The sequence below is a fragment of the Centrocercus urophasianus genome, unplaced genomic scaffold, assembly GCF_019232065.1.
Source record: "Centrocercus urophasianus isolate 14NV4802_14NV808 unplaced genomic scaffold, USGS_Curo_1.0 seq_13, whole genome shotgun sequence".
Lineage (NCBI taxonomy): Eukaryota > Metazoa > Chordata > Aves > Galliformes > Phasianidae > Centrocercus > Centrocercus urophasianus.
Window position 1 is genome coordinate 7,335,133 of NW_024884475.1, and position 18,912 is coordinate 7,354,044.

Here is an 18,912-nt window from a genome sequence, read left to right on the forward strand (position 1 = left end):
TCTGTGGTGCTATCACAGTGTTAAGCCTGGATAGTGGGTGGCTGAGCAGTCAGAAAACAAGACTAAGTCTCATCCGCTAACAAAGAAGCTTTATTGCAAGTGTACACAACTAAGCAAAACTAAGCTGTGGTATTTAGCCCATAATTATAGAATATTGCGAAACGATGTGTAGGTATCCTTGGAGTCTTGGCATCCTGGGAATGCAATGTTTCAGGACATTCAGATTCCCTTTGTTCAAATTTTTCTCAAGTTCTTTGTTCTGATCCCCTTTTATGCTTTCCACAGTTAAGATGGGAAAAAGCTCTGTTTAATAATTCTGAGGTTGCTTTCCTTCCCCAAGATGTCGCATTTGTTTCTTTATCTCACTGTGGGTTGTGTTGATTGTCCCACTTACCTACTGAAAAGACCAAGCATCTATGGAAATTATTTTATATAATCTTTGGGACTGTAGAAAAGACTAGATTGGTGCCTTGAAAAAAATATTAGGATAAACAATGCTTCCCACATTAACAAAGACCATTGCGCATATAGGTAATTGCTTTCTGTCCTCCTCTTTAAGCTCATGTATGAAGAGTGTGATATGGCCCACAGGACCAAAATGAATGTACGTGCTAAAAACACATATGCCACGGTAAATGGAAGTGTAAGGTTTAGATTTTGTGCCAGAATTTCCATTTGGTGTTATTTAAAACTGCAGATCAAGGCTAGACTATGTGACCTGCCCTAGATGAGTATACAGTCAAACTGTACAATGTTGTTTCATTACATCCTGGTTCTTGTGGAGCTGCTCATTTAGCAGGCATCTGAAGCCTGTGAAAAGACCGACAGTGTTAAACTGGGCCATCTCACACAGTCTCACCCCAGGCACCCAATTCCAGAGCTTTGACTGGCAGTCTTGTCTTCTTACAATGCCAGTGGAGACATTTTGGTGGACACACATGCCTTGAATCACCTTATGAAGACTTCAATGACTGAGAACAACATTTGGACCTTCTACATAAGGCAGCTTGAGACACCGCCAGCAGTCACTGCATCTTTTTTCTACCAAGCAAACTTCTAAGTTTCCTTCTTATTTATAATCTCTGGGAACAAAATCTCACTTTAAGCGACTTACAGTTAAAGCAAAGGATGGGAGCTGCATGGTTCAGCACAGTCCCTTCAAGAATAAAAGCAGCCAACCCAAACATTGCCCAAGAGTCTCTGATGTGGACGGCAGCATCTGGTGTCCACTGAGGAGAGGAGGTGGCCTTGGAAGGGGTGGAGGCAGAAGAGAACAGCAGTGACCATCCACAGCATTGTGGTCCCTTTAAATCTTCTCCTCCACTTGGCAGCTCCAATTTTTCTGTGTTGCTATAGCAAATCTCCATGGCAATGACCCTAATCGGGGAAGAGGGGATGCAGGGGGACGCATGCTCAGAGTGAATGCTGGAGTCTCGCCTGCTTGTTTCAGCCGCTCCACGGGTGAAGAGAAAGCTCAGGTACTGGGCAAACTGGTCCTTTGGGAGCATCGCAGCCCACACCACAGTGATGCATGCGTGTGGCTTTGCGTGTACCTGCAGTTCTTCGCATATTACACTTCATCTCCTTCTTTGCAGGGAGCAAACTGCTGATTTTCACTCTTTCTCCTCATTCCAGGCTGGGAAGAGAGCTTGAATTACTGACGCGAGCGATGGCGCTGCCGTCTGCCTGGAGTGCAATGCGCGTGGTGATCCCGCTCGTCTCGGTGCTGGGCCTGCTAAGCGTGAGGCTTGTGGGGGCCAGCCAGGACTCGGGGAGTGTCATTCCTGCCGAAAGTACGTACTGCCGTGCTGCGCTCATGCCCCGCTGCACGCGTCCTGCTTTGTGCCCTCCTCTTCCCCCTGCAGCCACGCAGACGGCTCCGGGGGCACCTTGCTGACTGGCTCAGGCACACCTTGGAGCTGGGAGCTCTTGGCTTTGGATCACAGCTCTGTATTAATTTCTTCTATCATTTTGAGCGAGTCTCTTGTTTAACTTGCTCAGCTCTAAAATGAGATGATAGTTGGAAGACACTACGGAATGGTGTCAGTATTCTCAGGGTGTTTTGGTCAGGTAGTTTGAAGTAGCTGCTCACTGAAAGCTTAAATACCCTCTGTGAGATCTTTTATTGTTAAAAATGGGGAATTTAATTGCAAACAAACCAGTCTTTAGTTCTTAGCCTCACTTTGTATCACAGCTTTACAGTTTTACTTCTCAAATATTTAGAATGAGGTCTGAGTTAGTCACTGCATTCTCCTCAATTGCATTTTTAATTTTTAAACACACCCATGACTTCCCCCACAGGATTTGAGTGCTGAATTCTCTTCTTTATTCATTCTCCTGTTTTGGTTTTTTTTATTAGTGATAAGTGTTGGTCTGTTCTAAAAGAGGCCTCACCTCTATCTTGCATCTGTTTTCCAGGCATGCATTGCATTCCTTAACTTTAATTTTGTGGTGAGTGGTCTGTGTTGTCTACTCAAGGAGAATACCAGGCTTAGAAAATAAATTCGATGTGACTTCTGTGTGTCTATGATAACAGAGGTAACTCAACACATCTTGGAGGAAAAGTACGTGATGATTCCTTGTTCCTCTTGTGTAGCGGAAACTCCCATTTTATCTGCAGAACAAACACTTGGCCACTGCCTCCAAATAAGGTCTAATCTTTCTGATATCCTCTGACCAGGCTACTAAGTCCCCTGAGGAGCCCTTGAGAAAGATTCCTTGCCTTGTTTTGCTCTTGCATGTGAGAATGAGGAATGGAGGACACTCAGTGTTTCTGCAGAGACACGCTGCTCTGCCCTGAATCACACAGGCTGGCAGCACTGCTGTGAATGCACAAATGTTGTTTATGTCTGAGTCCAGGCCGGGAGGAAGGCTCCTGACTCATCATGAATTATAAATTTCCTTGCTGCTGCAGGAACAGTGTTTTAAAGCAACAAGGAGCTTGCAAAGCTCCTCATCAGCCAGTAGTTGACAAAATGCTGCACAGTTGCTCTGTGCTCCAGGTACCCTTCTTTGCCCATCAGTGCCAGGTGCTCTCAAAGCCTGGAAATGCTCCTAGACATAAAATAAGACACAGTGCTTGGAGTTCAGGACACTGGGCCAGTCAGAGCTTTGATGTGATCTAGTACAGACATTCCTGAATTTTTCCCTGCTTGCTGTCAGCTCCATAGGCTGTTTCTCATTGAAGTCTCCATCCTCCTGGGCGCTGACCCATTCTGGGGACAGTGCTGCTGATATGCTTAAGTCCATGTTATCTTCTCAGTGCTGTAGAGATCTTGTGCTACTGTGTGACACTGATCTCTGGCCTGGGGTGCCAGTGCTATGCTCCACTTTGCTTTTTCTCTGCCAGTCAAGAGAGCCAGGCCCATCTCTTTCTGAACAATGCTGATTAGAAGTGATTAAGTAAGTCCTTATGCTTTATACACACTACTTTGCGTTTACAAAGACTGTTCAAGTATGAAGTACTGTTGCTAATACTTTCAATACTTTTTTCTTTAAAGTTCAGAGCAATCCACTAAAAATAATTAAGCAACTTCCCCAAGCTACCACTGCATTTCCAGTCCAGATTGCCCACTGTGAAGGCTGAAATGTAGAACTGAAGAAAGAAGCTGGTCAGTCTGGTTGCATTAGCCAAGGTGCAAGAAATACAAAGAGTAAATGTCATGCTTGTGCAAGGGAAAGTAAATTATACTTCCACAGTACTTTCAGCTCCAGTTTTTCACCAGGAAGAAGCCAAGAAGCATATTTTAAGCTCTCCTCCCCCACTTCTCCCCAAACACACAAAGGCAGGCAAGTCTTCATGCTGACAGGATCCATTTAAAGAATTATAGCTGACTCTTGATAATTCTCATTATGTTAATCCACAAACCTGTTAAGTCTTCCTATGAATGATAGCCTGTTCCCAGCTGTCAGCAAGGAATTAATAGCACTCTGCTGTATTTTGCTATGATGGCACTTAAGGTTTGATTCCACAATTCCTTTAAGCTGATGTAAGCCTGTGCTGCTTCTGCCCTGCTCACCAGAACTTTCTCCCTTGTCCTCGTTCTGGCCCCAGGGCTTCTGCATTCAGGAGCTGGTTTGGAGAAAAACTAATCAGCAATTCAGCTGACCAAGCAACTGCATGGTCTCTGCTGCTGTGAGCAAGGGAAAGTGTGGGAACACACAGCCGAGGACAGACAGCAGAATGTACTTAGATTTGCTTAACCCCCTTGTGCAACCAGACAGAGTTAGTTTGAGGAAATGCTCACAAGAATCTTAGTTGAAAATGTAGTGAGCATAAGGAGAGGATGAGCCCAGCTAGGTAGAGCAGCTTGCAGGTCAGCCGTTCAGTCTGGAAGGGTGACACTGAGGCAGGCAGTGATGGAGATCAGCAAAGTCAGAAGTGGGGCAAAGATAGTGATTATGTAATAAATGTCTCTTCCACTGCAAAAATTGGAGGCATAAAGTGACACAAGTAGAAGTTAACTTCAGAGCCTGCAAGATTGACAGTTTGCTCACAGAGCGAGCTGCTGTGCTGTGGAACTCATTGCCAAAGCATGCTGCAGATGCTGAAAGTTCCCATGGATTCAAGAAGCAGCGTGTCAAATTAATGTGAGAAAAATCCATGGATGACTTCTCAGGTCCAGGTCTTGGGATGTCCCTTTTCACATCTCTTGGCAGCCTGAAATAACACTGCTGGAGGTTTAATCCAGAGGTTTGATCACAGAAGCAGAGTTGTAGGGGTTGGAAGGAACCTGTGGAGATCATCTAGTCCAACAATCCTGCTAAAGCAGTTTCCCTACAGTAGGTTATACCCCAACCTATCCCATCCTGTTCCATCCAAGCCCACCCCACTATTACTCTCATTGAGAGTTTTTACATCAGTTCCCTGCTTGAAGTAACGCTGGACCATGCATGGCCACCACTGTGAACTTGGGGGGTTATTTATTGATTATTGTAATTATTTTAATTAATTCCCATCTCTGGGAGTACCACAGGCTACTTTTAGCCCTTTCAGACTCCAGGAGTAGACCCCGTGATGAGCAATCTTATATATTACCAAAATATCTGATATTGTCTTCTGCAAGAACCTAGCTATTATGATAGTTTAAAAGCTCAGCCAGAGTCTGGGTTTGGGTGTTTCTGCTGATAAAAATCAGACTGTAGCTGTAAAATTGTCAGACAGTGGGGATTTGCTGCCCCTGTTTAATTTGGGGAACAGCATTCAGGTTGTTCCGTGCTAAGTGCTAGAAGTTCAATGATGAGTTCAACAATGCCTTGACTTCCAAAGCTCTACTCAGATGTGTGCTCTGCAGGGCTGCATGAGTGGAAGATTCACAGCCAGCTACCTTCCTGGCTGTTCTCCTCCCAGTTACAGCTGTCTTCTCGTCTGCAGTGATGCTGCTTCAGTGAGCCCTCTTTGTGCCCCCATAAGTCAAAGTGACAGGTCAGTTTGAATAGCTGGATGTTGACATCCTGTGATGTCGCAGTGTCATATTGCTCATATCCCAAGCTGGAAGAGACCCACAAGGATCACTGAGTGCAGCTCCTGTTTCCACATGCAATATGGTGACAGTCACTTCAGGGCAGGCAAGTAGGCCAGGGCAGGCTGCTTTCTGAGAACAGCACTGCAATGGGAAGGAGTTGGCCATGGCCACAAGTGAATGGCAGGTTTGCCAACAACATACTGAGTGTTCAGGTTCTTCCTCCATCTCAGAAGTGAGAACAGTTTGACTGTTGAAATACTGATAACAGGCTGCAGGGTGCTCTGTAGCCATCTCAGCGACAGCTTTGCACTCACTTTGCTTTGTCGGAGCAGCACAAGTGGCTGCCTGGGGACAAAGATTTTAGCATTTCCCCCCCCCACAGTCAGAGCTCTGTGATCAATGTAAAATTTCATCTCTCTCCATTCCCCACACATCTCCTTCAGTATCTGCAATTTCTTCCTTTGAAAGCATGTACTCCATTTACTCTGTAACTAAAGGGCACAGGATCAGTGCAGGATGAATCCTGGCAGAGCAGAAATGCCCAGGCCCAGCAGTGAGCCAGGAGGCTGTTGGCACATCCCTTCCTCTTCCTTTCTCTGCCTTCCCCCTGACTCACCCCTCTGTGCATGCATGCACATTGGCACCAGCTGCAGAGCCAGTAGGATGCTTTGCATTACTGGCAGAGAAAAAACAGAGCAGCAGGTGAAGGAAGCACATACAGATCTGGTGCTGACCCTTGCCAAGCTGTTCTTGTAAGATCTTGCTCTTGTAAAAACAGAGCTGGCTGTCTGATTCTTGATCCACTGCAACTGCTATTTTCAGCCAATCAGTGGAGAATTAACCCACCTGTGGGGAGGAACAGGGGATTTCCATTTCAAAGAGAGAGGATGGGGGCTGAAGGCATTCAGCATCAGGCAGAACGAAGCTTGGGCTGTATTCAGAAAAGGCCACGCAGCAAAGCACTCTCATGCTTTGCTGGTCCCCACTCAAGAAGTGAGCACTTGCACAGAGATGGGTAGAGCCCTGGCATAGGCAGCCCTAACTTTGCACAGATGCAGGTGTGGGTCCTGGTAAAATGGGTTTTCTCCTGGCATTACAAGGTCTCTGAATGTTCCCTCATTACTGCTACATTCCGGATTTCATGCTCTGACAGTGATGTCTTTTTTTCTGTTCCTTTTTCCAGGCCGTCCCTGCGTTGACTGCCATGCGTTTGAGTTCATGCAGAGGGCGTTGCAGGATTTAAAGAAGATGGCGTATAATCTAGACACACGGGTATGCGCTTCTGTAGAAAAACTTTTCTTTAGCCTTTGTCTCCAAGCGGCAAGGTCTGCCTGTCTGCACGCAGCAGACATCTCTGCTGACTCACTTTCCTTCCAGCAAATAGGATCGTACCAAGTGCAGATTATTTTCCACCCGGTTGGAGAGCTTCAGTAGCCTGACTCCTTGCATAACAGGCTAAAGAATTACCCCAGACAATTCATGCATAAAATAAAGAAGATATGTGCAGGAGAAAAGGATGAGAAAGAAGGTTTATTCTCTGTCTCATAACACTGCTTTTTAACAGTGGATTCAACACTCTATGGGCAGGAGCAGCAGATGAATGGAATAGCAAGAAGGTGGCAAGCAGGGCTGGCAGAGAGGAAAGGCAGGCCTGTATATTCCTTGTTCGTATTTTGATACTTTCCAAGAAGAACATATTTGCTTGGGCAGTTTTCACAGCAGACAGGGCATTTTGCAGACTCACCTGCCTGTCTTGTGCTGCAGAGGTCCCAGAGAACAAAGCACAAGGGTGTAATAAAATGCCCTGATTTTGGCATTGCCTAGATATGTGGGTTGGTAAATATACATGGATATTGGCTGGGGTAGGGCTTAATAAAACTCACAAATAATTCCATGCTGTCTGAAGTTTGAAAGGAGCAGGAGGGTGCACGGAGCATCCTGGTGGAGCTGTAGGAGTCCCTGTTCATAGTAGGAGTGTTGCAGTAGATGAGGTTTAACTCAAATAATTATATGATTCTATGATAAAGCCCATTCGTATGTGGCAAGTTAAATCAATTGCGTCTCAAGCTGTAACCCTTCAGGGCAATTATGTTGCTTTGCCTTTGGTTTCTTGTGACCTTGGGCAATCATGTAGGACCCTAGACGAAGAAGGTAGAGTCACTTCAGCTTTCATGAGCTATCAGTGGCGAACTGATTAGGCCAGAGATCTGTGTGCAGCATAGGTTACATTGCAGAAGTTTCCCATGCACTAGCCTAGAACTCAACAACCGGTAGGCAGCAGAATGCAGATAGCGGAGCTCCACCCCTGCAGCTGGGCTGGGACTGCTCTGGTGCACAGCTGGGCACCTGTTTGAATTAGATGCATCTGAAACGTTTTGTGCCTATGCATGACTGTAGGAAGGAGTACTGAGACTCCAAACACCTTTCTGGAAGAGGCGCTTCATTTAAATACAAATCATTAAATGATGCAGTAACAAAAGTGAAAGGCCGTGGCCAAACACCTACAGATGATCCTCCGTTCTCAGAAAGGTACAGCCTTCGTACCTGCACTTCACTGCTAGTGCTTGGCTGATACTGACCCAACTCTATTTTCTCATGTTTTACACACAAATAACTTCACTGAACAACTCTTTGAGTCTTTAAAATTCTTGCTCTAAGGGCAAACCCCATGGAGCACTGATCAGTCAGGGACTTCCTGGCCACTGCCAACATGGCCACAGTTAATTTTGGTGAGAGTCGCTTCTCTCTCAAATACTTTGTATTGGAGTGGTCCCAGAGTTGCTCTTCCTTCCTGTAGACAGTCATGAGTGCTGTCTCGGCAGAGTTTGTGGTAACACTGACAGCTTGTTGGCATTACAATGAAAACCAATAAGCCAGTGTGACCTTAAGATGATTCTGTGATTTCTACTGGGCTCCCAACAATGGGAGCATTCACTCATCCGGGATTGCATTGTATAACCAAGAAGCAGTTCTTCTTGAGTGTACAATAATAATGCTTGCCATTGCACTAAGCTGATAAGTGAAAGCAGACAAGGAATGTCAGCAAGTCCTCTTTAATGCAAAGGTAGATGTCAAAAGTTTAGGTTGAAAAGAATAAAATGAGGGAAGGAAAACGCATCTCTCAAACATGCCCTGCCTGCAACGCTTGCACTGTGAGAGCAAGAAGTGAGCAGCAGAGTGGAAATGGCTGGGGGCAGAGGCACTGGGCTGGTGGGCAGGGAGTCTGGGCTTGGCAGAGCAGATCCTTGGGTAGAAGCGCCCAGCTACTTCTATGGGAACTACTGGGTATCTTTATTAATTTGGCCTTAGCTGGTTTTAATTTGTCAGGAAGCATCATGTAAGGGGAACACCAGCCAAAGAATTTGTGTTTCACATAACTTTCTGATCTTTCATTAACAAGAAATCTCTGAGGTTTAGTGTTTTTATTTGTTTGGTTGCTTTTTTCCCCTGGTACAAATGGGAAATCCATTTATGTTGAATTTAAGCCTGGAAAGGCTTAAGGATTTTTCTTTTCCCCAAGAAACTTTTCAGAGTTAGTCTACAAACTACTTAAGGGACCATAGACAGCAGGTTGAAAACTACAAATTTATGCTCAGGAAAACATTTATCTTAAGTCATGATTACACTTAGAATCACAGAATCATAAAATCATTAAGGTTGGGAAAGACCTCTAAGATTTTCTAGTCCAACCATCCACTTACCACCAATACTGCCCTGTGAGCTATGTTCTAAGTACCACATCTACATATTTCTTGAGCATAGTCAGGAGGAGAGACTCCATTACCTTCCTGGGCAGCGCATTGTTGCTATTGTGTTGAGTCTGTCAGGAGATTCCGCTTCTGAAATTACAGTAGTGTTTGGGAAGTACAGTCTTTGTTTCTCAAAAAAGTGAGACCAAGGCCAACAAAAGATCTAAGCTGTAATAATACGTGACACTTAAATATCTTTGAGAATCTGAAATTATTATTTTTCCTGGAGTACAGAGAAACAAAAGCTTGGAAATGATTTTCTACCAAGACACTCCAAAGCCAAGAATAAATAACTTCAAGTGCTTTGTACAGAGAATGGTTTGTAAGCTTTTGATGGGGTTCTAGAGGCACGGCTTCAAATGGAGCTGGTAATAAGGCAACTGCCAGTGAACCACCTCAGATTGAAATACGAGCCACAAGCTCAAGTCCAAATCTGCCCTAAAAAGTGGTGAGTTTCAGACAACGTGGTTAGACTGACAGCTGGATTGAACCCAGTGGAGAAACAGCAGTGTAACAGAGAGCATAACCTGCCCCTCAGCACGTGCTATCTGGCACAATTAGATTACACTGCTCTGAAGGCTTCATCAACAGGAAGCCATCAATCACTGGGAAGGAACTAAGAGCAGTGCAGCTGAAAGTGGAATTTTGCTCAGTATTTAGAAAGGACATTTTAATAATATTGACAGCTCTGTCTCTGCAAGTTAACTATGGAAATGAAAACATTTGGATGACAAAAATACTCTCCATGCCTCTTGATTCTGAATATGCTTATTTTGTGTTGCTTTTTCTGGATGGAAACCAACTCTAATAGCCATGATTTTTCACTCAGCAAAGCACCTTGACTACAGCTGTGTAGAGGAATTAGGTCAATCAATTTTATACTCATACCTTTTTAAAGTGCTTTTTTTCAGTTTCTTTCTCTCTTTCTTTTTTTTTTTTTTTCCTGCAGACAGAAACACTCCTCCTGAAAGCAGAGAAGAGAGGCCTGTGTGACTGCTTTCCTGCAATGCACTGAAATGAGTGCTGGGATTAGGCCAATGGACATGTATTATGTATTCATTTTTAAAACACTGTTGAATAAATTACAGGAAGATACGGAGCGCTGCACAACAAGAAAACAATTTTTATCCAAACAGGTACAGCCCAGCTAGGTACTTTTTCCTTTGATGTGCTTTATCAGTACTGTATGTGATATTGCGTCTGCTGAAATGTCAAAAGAAGAAGCAGTGTTAGTGTCTCATTCCTGGGATTTGTGTAGGGACAGCATCTCTCTTTCCTGCTATCTCAAGCCAAAAATTGTCCTTAGGCTCTCAGGCCAACCCCTCAGCTTATGTAAATTGCCACAGATCTGTCAAAGTGTAAGTGGAGTCAAATTCTTTTAAATATTTATGTTACAAGTGTGTCCCTAAAAAGAAAATGAAGCTGCTTTGCAGTGATGCTTCACTGTAAATTTGCAAACAAGCAGTCGTGATTTTGTGTAGAAATTAGTAGTTGTCACTGCCTGCCTGGCAGCACACAGAAAGTATTTGTTCCCAATTGTATCAATAATCCAGTGCACAGCAAACAGTAATCTGTACCCAACGTTTGTTTCTTCAGAGCCACACAGTAGCTGTGATCTTTTTGGAGGGATTTATTAAGTATCTAATGCGATCGCTAACGTTTATAATCACATGAATGCTGCCTGGCAGTAGAACTGATTGCGTCTGCCAAAATCTTCTGGAGAAGTGTCTTTCATTAAGCAAATCACAGCCTGGGCTGAGCCACGCTCACTGGCCGCTCCAGCAGGTTTGGCAGAACGCCGGCACAACACCCGCGCAGCCAGGAGCCTCCTGCAAACTCTGTGTTTTAAATATTTGGGTTCCAGCAAAATGGTCCACAGCTCTTGCATGGACTCACGCGGGGAGGAATTTCGCTCCGCAGTGATGGGTTACAGCACTGATGCTATTAATATTCCCTCTGCAGTCAGTGGGAAATGGGAGGACGCAATGGTTCAGGCAGTGTAGCACTAGTAGACAAGATTGCACCTTGTTACACTTTGAAAAACAGTGGCACGTCCTTTCCCCTTGTTTTCCTTTTTATTTTTCTTCCTTTTTTGGGGGTGGGCGGGAGGGGGAAAATGGAAGATTCCCCCAATGGAAAGTTATTGCACAGAGTAACAGATTTTCATAGAACTTCAAATATCTTCCCCAAAGCGTGATGAATGGAAATGTGGAGATCAGCTAGAGCATCTATGTACAAATTTGAAATTTTATGCAAGCAAGGGTGTGGGAGCAGTATCAACAACAGTGGTTCTCAAAGTTATTTTGTCAGCCCTTATCAAAACGCCCATTTCTCTACAAGCAGCTGATATTCTGCTGTTGGGCTGCTCAGTGAGCTGTGATGGTAGATAGTAAACTCTGTGTTTCCAAGCCTCTTCTCTCCTATTTTATTCCACCACTGCAGGCACAGGGAACTATGACCCACTGCCAGAATATTTTGTGTGCAGTCACAGCCAGTAATATGCAGTATTAGAATACACTCTGGCAAAGTAACTTGAAAGGCTGCTGGTTCTCAGTAAGGAAAAGCATCCTTCCACCTTCATTTTAAGTAGGAATTTTGTTGTCCTTTGTAGTATTCCAGAAAAACCCTTTATAAAATCCTCAGGAGCCAGTTTGTATAGAAGAGAAGCATCATGACACAGCAACACATTGCTTCTAGAAGCATTGCACTCCACTAAAGCACTGGAAATTGGCTGAGGGGAAGCAATAGAGGGTCTCATAGTAGAGTGGTTTATTTTACAACTAGAACAGTAGGCATAACACAACTGCTTTCAAATTCCAGCTTTAGGTTGCTTTACTCCCACCTCAGTTTGAACATAAGCAATGCACACATCTTGAACTGACTTTTGGCAGGAGGTAGAATTTCAGCACTGAACCTGTAAGGGTTTTCGGCACAGCTCACTTTCTGGGGACAGCAGCACTCTGTGGTTTTGTATTGCTGTTGCGCATGCTTATTCTGCTGGTACCTTAAAGAATGTCACAAAGTCCCGTTAGCAAATGCTGGTTTTGTTTTTTTGTTGTTGTTGTTTGTTTCTGGGTTGTTTTTCTTTTTTGGCTGTGTTTTCATTTAGAAAAGTGATTGCACACAACTGAGCTTTGATATGGAGCTTGTTATGATAAAAATGTGGAGAGACTGATGAGTGGACGTTCTCTGGCTCTCAAAGGGATCAGAGTGATACTGCAAATGTACAGCTGTGATGGCAGTGATGAGATGTACTCCTCTTTGTCTATAACAATAAAAATACAAGATGCGTTGCGCTGTTTGGTGTGCTTTGTTACTTATTTGTAACTTAAGATGTTCATGCATATATCTGCACATCTGCTCTTTAATTAGTTGGAAAATTCTTAGAGGGAAAAGTGCTATTTTGAATAAGAAAATCCAGAAATCTTGTATCTGAGCTAAATTTATGAATGTACTCCTATTTGTTGAAGTATAAAATTGAACACAATCTTATTTGAAATTAAATATACTGCAAAGATATTTAGAACTTTTCTGAAGTCTCCATACTCTGAACTTGATAGCTGTGAAAAAGCTCCTTGTAATTAGCAAGGTAGCACTAACTAAAAATTGAGCTACATAGCTTTAATTTATTATTGCTCATGAAGTTAATGTGCTAGAAGAAACCATATTTTACAAAAGGTTTTAATTGCAGGAGGTCTTAAAGCAGAAAGTCTTTTTTGCTACACAGCACTCAAAGCACCATTTTGCTGTGGATTCAAGATAAAATTTGTGACCTTTTGAAATCAAGCCACGTCTTTTCTTTTGGTGCAGTGCTGCTGCAGATAGCCTTGGGCACAGTGCATTTGTACACAACGGAGTGGAAGTAGCAGGCTGTAAAGATGCACAGTTAAGTTCTCAGTAGAAAAGAACTGATACAGTTGTGCTAGCGGGGTGCTTCCTCTGGGTAGGCAAGATGTTGGCTAAATCCTGGTAGTGCATCTCCACAGCTTCTTGTGCCTCCCCTCGTGCAGGACCTTGCACTCAGCCTTATTGAACTTCATGAGGTTGGCATGGGCCCACCTCTCAAGCCTGTCCTGGTCTCTCTGGACATCCCTGCCCTCTAGCGTGTCAACTGCACCTCTCAGCTTGGTGTCATCTGCAAACTTGCTGAGGGTGCACTCGATCCCACTGTCCGTGTTACCTACAGAAATGTTAAATAACACCAGTCCCAGCAGCAATCCCTCTGGAACAGCACTCGTCATCGGCCTCCACTTGGAGACCTCCTTTCAGGGAGATGTAGACAGTGATAAAGTCTCCCCTGAGCCTCCTCTTCTCCAGGCTGCGCAATCCCTGGTCCCTCAGCCACTCTTCATAAGAACGCCATTTGAATTTTCCAAGCTTTCCAGAAGCTGCTTTTGAGACCTGTACAATGTAATGCGGATGGAGGAAGTGGTTGTGAGTAACCCCTGTGCTCCTCAGCTGAAGCTGCACAGAACATAGCAAGTGTCAGGGAGGCTTAGTGCTGTGCCTGTTCCCGCAGAAAATGTAACATTGTTCACATCTTTTACAAATTAGTACTTGCCAATCTGAAAATTAAGGGAAGTGAATTTGTAAGTGCTTTTACTAGTCAAGGAGAAAGGTAGTGGCCATGTATGGTATTGGTGGCAAATGTTAACTAGAGTTGGAAAAATAATAACAATTGCAAATATATACACGTATATGTGAAATATATTTACTGTCATTTTTGCTCCACTAGAAAGACCTTTGGTCAAACCTAATGTGAGCAAACTTATATGCTTATGTTATCCACATGTATACCCTGACAAAAACGGAAGATATGAACTTTCTTCCCTTAACTCCAGAGTAGGAATGAGAAACATAAAGAGATTGTGAGAAAACCACTTAATCATTCTCATCGTTCCTGAAGAGCCTGAAGCAGCTCGTAAACTTTTAGCACATGTAGGACAGGAGGTACCTGTACAAAGCAGGAAGACAAGGAACCAAGCTCTTCCTTTGGGGGTCCCTGTACCCACAGTCCATTCAGAGCCCAAGTGCTTCAGACCTGTCTCACCTGCTCCACCTCTGAGGTGAGTGGCAAAAGGGAGATAATTGGATCCCTGAAATATGCAGGGCTATCTGGCTGCTGAGCTCAAAGGTGTTGGAAAGGAAAGGCAAAAAGAAAAGGATTGGGTACAGCACAGCCATTTGTGATGGAGCTTTATACTGAGGGAAACCCAAGCAGCTTCCCGCTCTGTGTGTGAGCACAGCACTGTTCCTAGTATATAAAAAAGAATTACCATAAACGATGATGTTCGTTAATATTCATTAATAAAGCTCCAGTTCACTACACCCATTACGATGTTTTCCATGCAGCAGCTCTTTCTTAGCAGAAATGTCCCCGGTAAAGTGTGGATTTTTGTTCAGTCTGGCTTGTGTGAATGTTTTCTTTGAACTCCATATGTTTCTGTTTATTCTGAAATCATTTTCAGAGCTGTTCTCTCAACACTGTGGCCCAAATTCTTCACTTGCACTCCCACGTGGGATTCTTCACGAACTCACTAGAAAGCACAAAAGGTGACTCAGGCCTATTTCACACTAACACAGTGCTATGTTTACTCAGTGTATTTGTTCTGATGTAACTGCTGTTTAGATTTCATACGATCCCCTTGCTCTATTGTAAAAGATTTTTCTGGGGAAAGCAGAGCTCCTGTGCCCTGTCCCTACATCAGCAGGCTCAGTGTTAAAGAATTGGGATCCTACATCATTGTATTTCTCAAGCTGATCAAGAGCTGGCTTCAAGATGAAATGTTACCTGTTGTTTAAGAACTGACAGTGTGAAATAACAAATTGATGATGTGAAATAACGTATAGAAGTCTAGCATTTGTGCAGAAAGTATTCCATCATCTGCTAAGCATGAAAGTACAAAAGATAGATGCCATCGGCAGCAGTGGATACCGAGAATGGATGTTTCTTCCTAGCTCTTGATACAGCAGCTTGCTTGTAGTATTCCATACATTATAGATGGAATCAGGGTGACAGGCTCTTGTTTTATTAGATTTCATTCCATGTTAATAAAACAAGAAACTGAGGTAAAACTATAAATCCATACATTGTGTGTAAATCCGTATTAGTCAGATTCTAACAAGCCTATCTTTTCCAATATTTAATTCTTTTTTTCAAGTTGCATGAGAGACTGTGCCTGCATCTTGCGACTCAGGTGTATGTGGGTGTCAGACTAAAACACATAAAGCCTACATGGGTGTGGTGTAGGTCCTAAGAATTGAGAAACCAGCAATGTTTGAGCTCTGATCTGTTCAGAGACCAGATTCAGTACAAGTCTCAAAATAAGCTTTTGTAACAAGACTGCTGTACGTTGCCTGCAATGGAGCAAGTACTCAATGCCCAATAATGCACTGAATAATTGTGAATCTCCAGAATATTTCATTACTATAAAAAAAAAAAAAAAAAAAAAAAAAAAAAGCAAACAAAACAAACCCAACATCAACAAGAAAACAGTTGCAAAATGTAACACATTCTTCATTGCAAATAATTAGCTGTTTCCCATACATACAGTTATACAGCCGAAACAATTTTATTGCAATAAATTTGAATTAGTCATATTTAAACAGTTATTGAGAGGATCTGGACTTGGGAATAAATGAAGACTCAATGGACTTAATGGGTATTGGACCTTGGCCAGCTCTCTAAGAACAAGCGCAAACATGCAACTCTTGAGAAAAAAATCACTATTGGCTGGGAAGATAAACACAGTAAACTTGGGAAAAAATGCTTCTTGTTACTTTCCCTTTTACTTGAGGTCTGATTCATACCTTGTCCATTTAAAATTTTCATTGTACCTGGCACAAGAGAAAGGCTTTGTATTGCCTCCTCAAGGTTAGTTTCCATTTAGAACTGATGTTTATACATGAAAGGCCACCAGATACCTTCCATACACCAGCAGGCATTTTATTATCATGTTTGGAGTCTGGAATAAGCTCCTGTGAGGCTTTCCAGGCATGGCTGACAAACACCCGCATACACTACTCAATCACTGCCAAACTGGAGAGCATCCAGCAGCTTCTGCCTGGGTGACTGAGTGGCTCGTCTGAGAAGAACTCCACTGACAAAGTAATTTGTGAGCTGCACACAGTGCCTGGGAAGATGGGCTGCAGGCGCCTCACTCGAGGAACCTGATAGCATGGACACTTCTAATCCTGACCAGGGAGAAGCTTGACACACTGGCTGTATATTGTGGTCTGGCTGTATATTAAAGATGGAGAGCAGAGCGCTGTAACAGGAGGAGGTGCTGCTGTTTCTGAAGTAGGTGCTGATATCTCTGTAGCATGCAGAGTCATTTTTATCCCATCTTACAGCTTCTTGTTCTAGGAGGAAGATGAGGGCTCATGCATGTCAGAATGCCGGTCTATTAAAACAGGCTGTCATTGCCCGAAACCCAAACTGCGTGCAGGATGCAGACGCATGCGCTCAGCTTTCTGTTCGAAGGGCCCATCTGGTCATCCACCCAGGAAACAGCTCTTCTGAAAGACAGAGCTATTGCAGTTCTTATGATCCAAACCTCACTGTAATTCATTAAAAGGAATTAAAAGGAATAATGGGAATCCAGAAGGCCTTTAGAGGCCAGGTGGACCCATGAGGAGTTTGGTAGTTCAAAGAGACTGTCTTTTGCAGGGCCAGACTGTCAGTATGGGGTGCTAATAAGCAGACCTGTCTAATCTGTGAGAACAGCACTACAAACATGAAAGAGGAGGAAACTTCACAACCTGTGAGCTGACTACCCAGGGTGCCACTCTGTGTGCCCTTGACAAGGTCCCATTTAGCAGGCCCTAGAACAGACCATGCAAGGCAGCAGACAAAATGGCCACTTTTAGGCAGAAACTCAGGATAGAAGACAGACAGGTCTGCTATCACCATGCTGAGGACCTGGCATTCATAAAGCAAGCATAAGGTTGGAACAGAAGGTTGAGGGGTTGTATGTACTTTAAGACCTTAAGACCTGAAGAGTGGTGCCTATCTCTGCTGTCTATGAGCCAGCACCAGTGTGTTAATGAGAGGAAAGCAGGCTTCACATCCTGTGGGAACGGGGCTCCAGAGTTACTTTTTTGCTGAAGGTACCTGGGCTTGGTCCCTTAGGAAGAGCATTCCCCTGCTGTGAGCTGGCTTCCAGCAGCCTTTCATAGAGCCCCATCCTGGTAGTATTTGACATTAACTGCTCTATGCTACGTTTCATCTTGAGATGGCCATGCTGCACAATTTGGGATGATCCCAGCATGATGCTAGCGTATTTTTGTTTGCAAGGCATGAACAGACATAAATGCAGTTTGATGCTATATTATCTCGTTAGCATAACTATGATTAAATCATATGGGAACCACCATGTTAACAGTCTCACTGTCATTCACAGAAACCCGTCAGGTAACTGTCAAATCAAGGAGTCCAAAAGCACAAGCACCATGGTAGAAATCATAGGACTTTTATAAAAAGAACGAGTTGAAATAAATGCATCTATTTTGTTCTGTTAATTTAGTGGCAATTTTCAAACTTTAAATCAATCTAACCTCTGATTACAGCAAAAAATATTGCAGTTTTCTGTTTTGTTTTTTTTTTTTTAATGTGAAAAGCTGGTAAACCCAGATAGCTGAGATAGGTTGTTAGAGTATATCAAGCATGAAAAGTTCTGTTCTACTGCAGAGAGCCCTGCAGTCTGTAGTTACAGAACTCTACTGACTTTCTCAGAGCTCAGCTAGTGATGGATTTGATCTGGTGAATCAGGCAGAGCTTGCTCCTACATCCTACATTCATTGCATTTTGAGATAGAGCTGAAGATATTGGTTTAATTGTATTTTGTTGTGCCTGACAAAGAAAAACAAATACTGCTTTTGCACATACCAGATGGCTTATCAACTGCTTCCTGGGGGTGTAGCAATGGAGCTCAATGGGCCTAGCTGTGATCTTACAATCCACTGAATTTTGAGATGTTCTAAGTTCAAGCTTTGCTTGAAAAACAAAACAGGATAGCTGTCCATGAGATATTGATGAACGGGTACAATAGCAGGGAGACTGCCAGGTAAACAGTGAGCCAAGATACTGTGATGCAGATGTAATACCTCTAGATACAATTTCTGTAATGGCTGTTTCAGTTTTGCCCATACTAGCAATCAATTTGTGACTTTGGTGTACTAACAGTAAATCTTGCAAGATGCTGTAATAGCAGCTTGCTTAAAACAATGTGCATCCATGTTTAACAGCTTCGCAGAACTGGATCTGAAGGGCTCAGTGCTCTTTGGGATTCATCAGTGAGTTTTGCTCCGTGTTTGATGGTGCCATTATTCAAGCCATGACAGTTGGGTCCATTATATCTCCATGTGGTTGAAACTGCAGAAAAAAAGATCTGCTCCAGATGGAAGCGTGATGTGCGAACCATCCAAACACTATTTTTGCAAACAGCATCTCAAGAGAAATTGTTTGGGAATGTGCAGTACGGGCGCTAACAAGAACAGGACAGCAGATTTGAGTGTGGCTTCCAGCAGCTTTTTCCAACTTGAAGAGTGCCACGGGGCACTTAATTTCACATTGTCTCTGAGCTGCAGTTAGACCAGCTAAAGTCACAGAACAGCTCCTCTCTCTGGGGGTGTCCCACAGAGCGAGAACCAGCAGATCATAAAGGGGAGCTCAGCTCTCTTGTATGATGATCTGGGAA

The 18,912-nt window shown here is 43.5% G+C and overlaps 1 protein-coding gene across 1 annotated transcript; it reads left to right on the forward strand.

Annotated features, from left to right (window-relative positions):
* The first annotated feature begins 1,388 nt into the window (after positions 1–1,388).
* LOC122156791 (neuropeptide-like protein C4orf48 homolog) lies at positions 1,389–11,310 on the forward strand. The gene is made up of 4 exons (XM_042811908.1): positions 1,389–1,478; positions 1,636–1,793; positions 6,649–6,737; positions 10,164–11,310. The coding sequence occupies exons 1-4, from the start codon at positions 1,423–1,425 to the stop codon at positions 10,227–10,229; spliced, it is 369 nt and encodes a 122-aa protein (XP_042667842.1). The 5' UTR covers positions 1,389–1,422; the 3' UTR covers positions 10,230–11,310.
* The last annotated feature ends 7,602 nt before the right edge of the window (positions 11,311–18,912 follow it).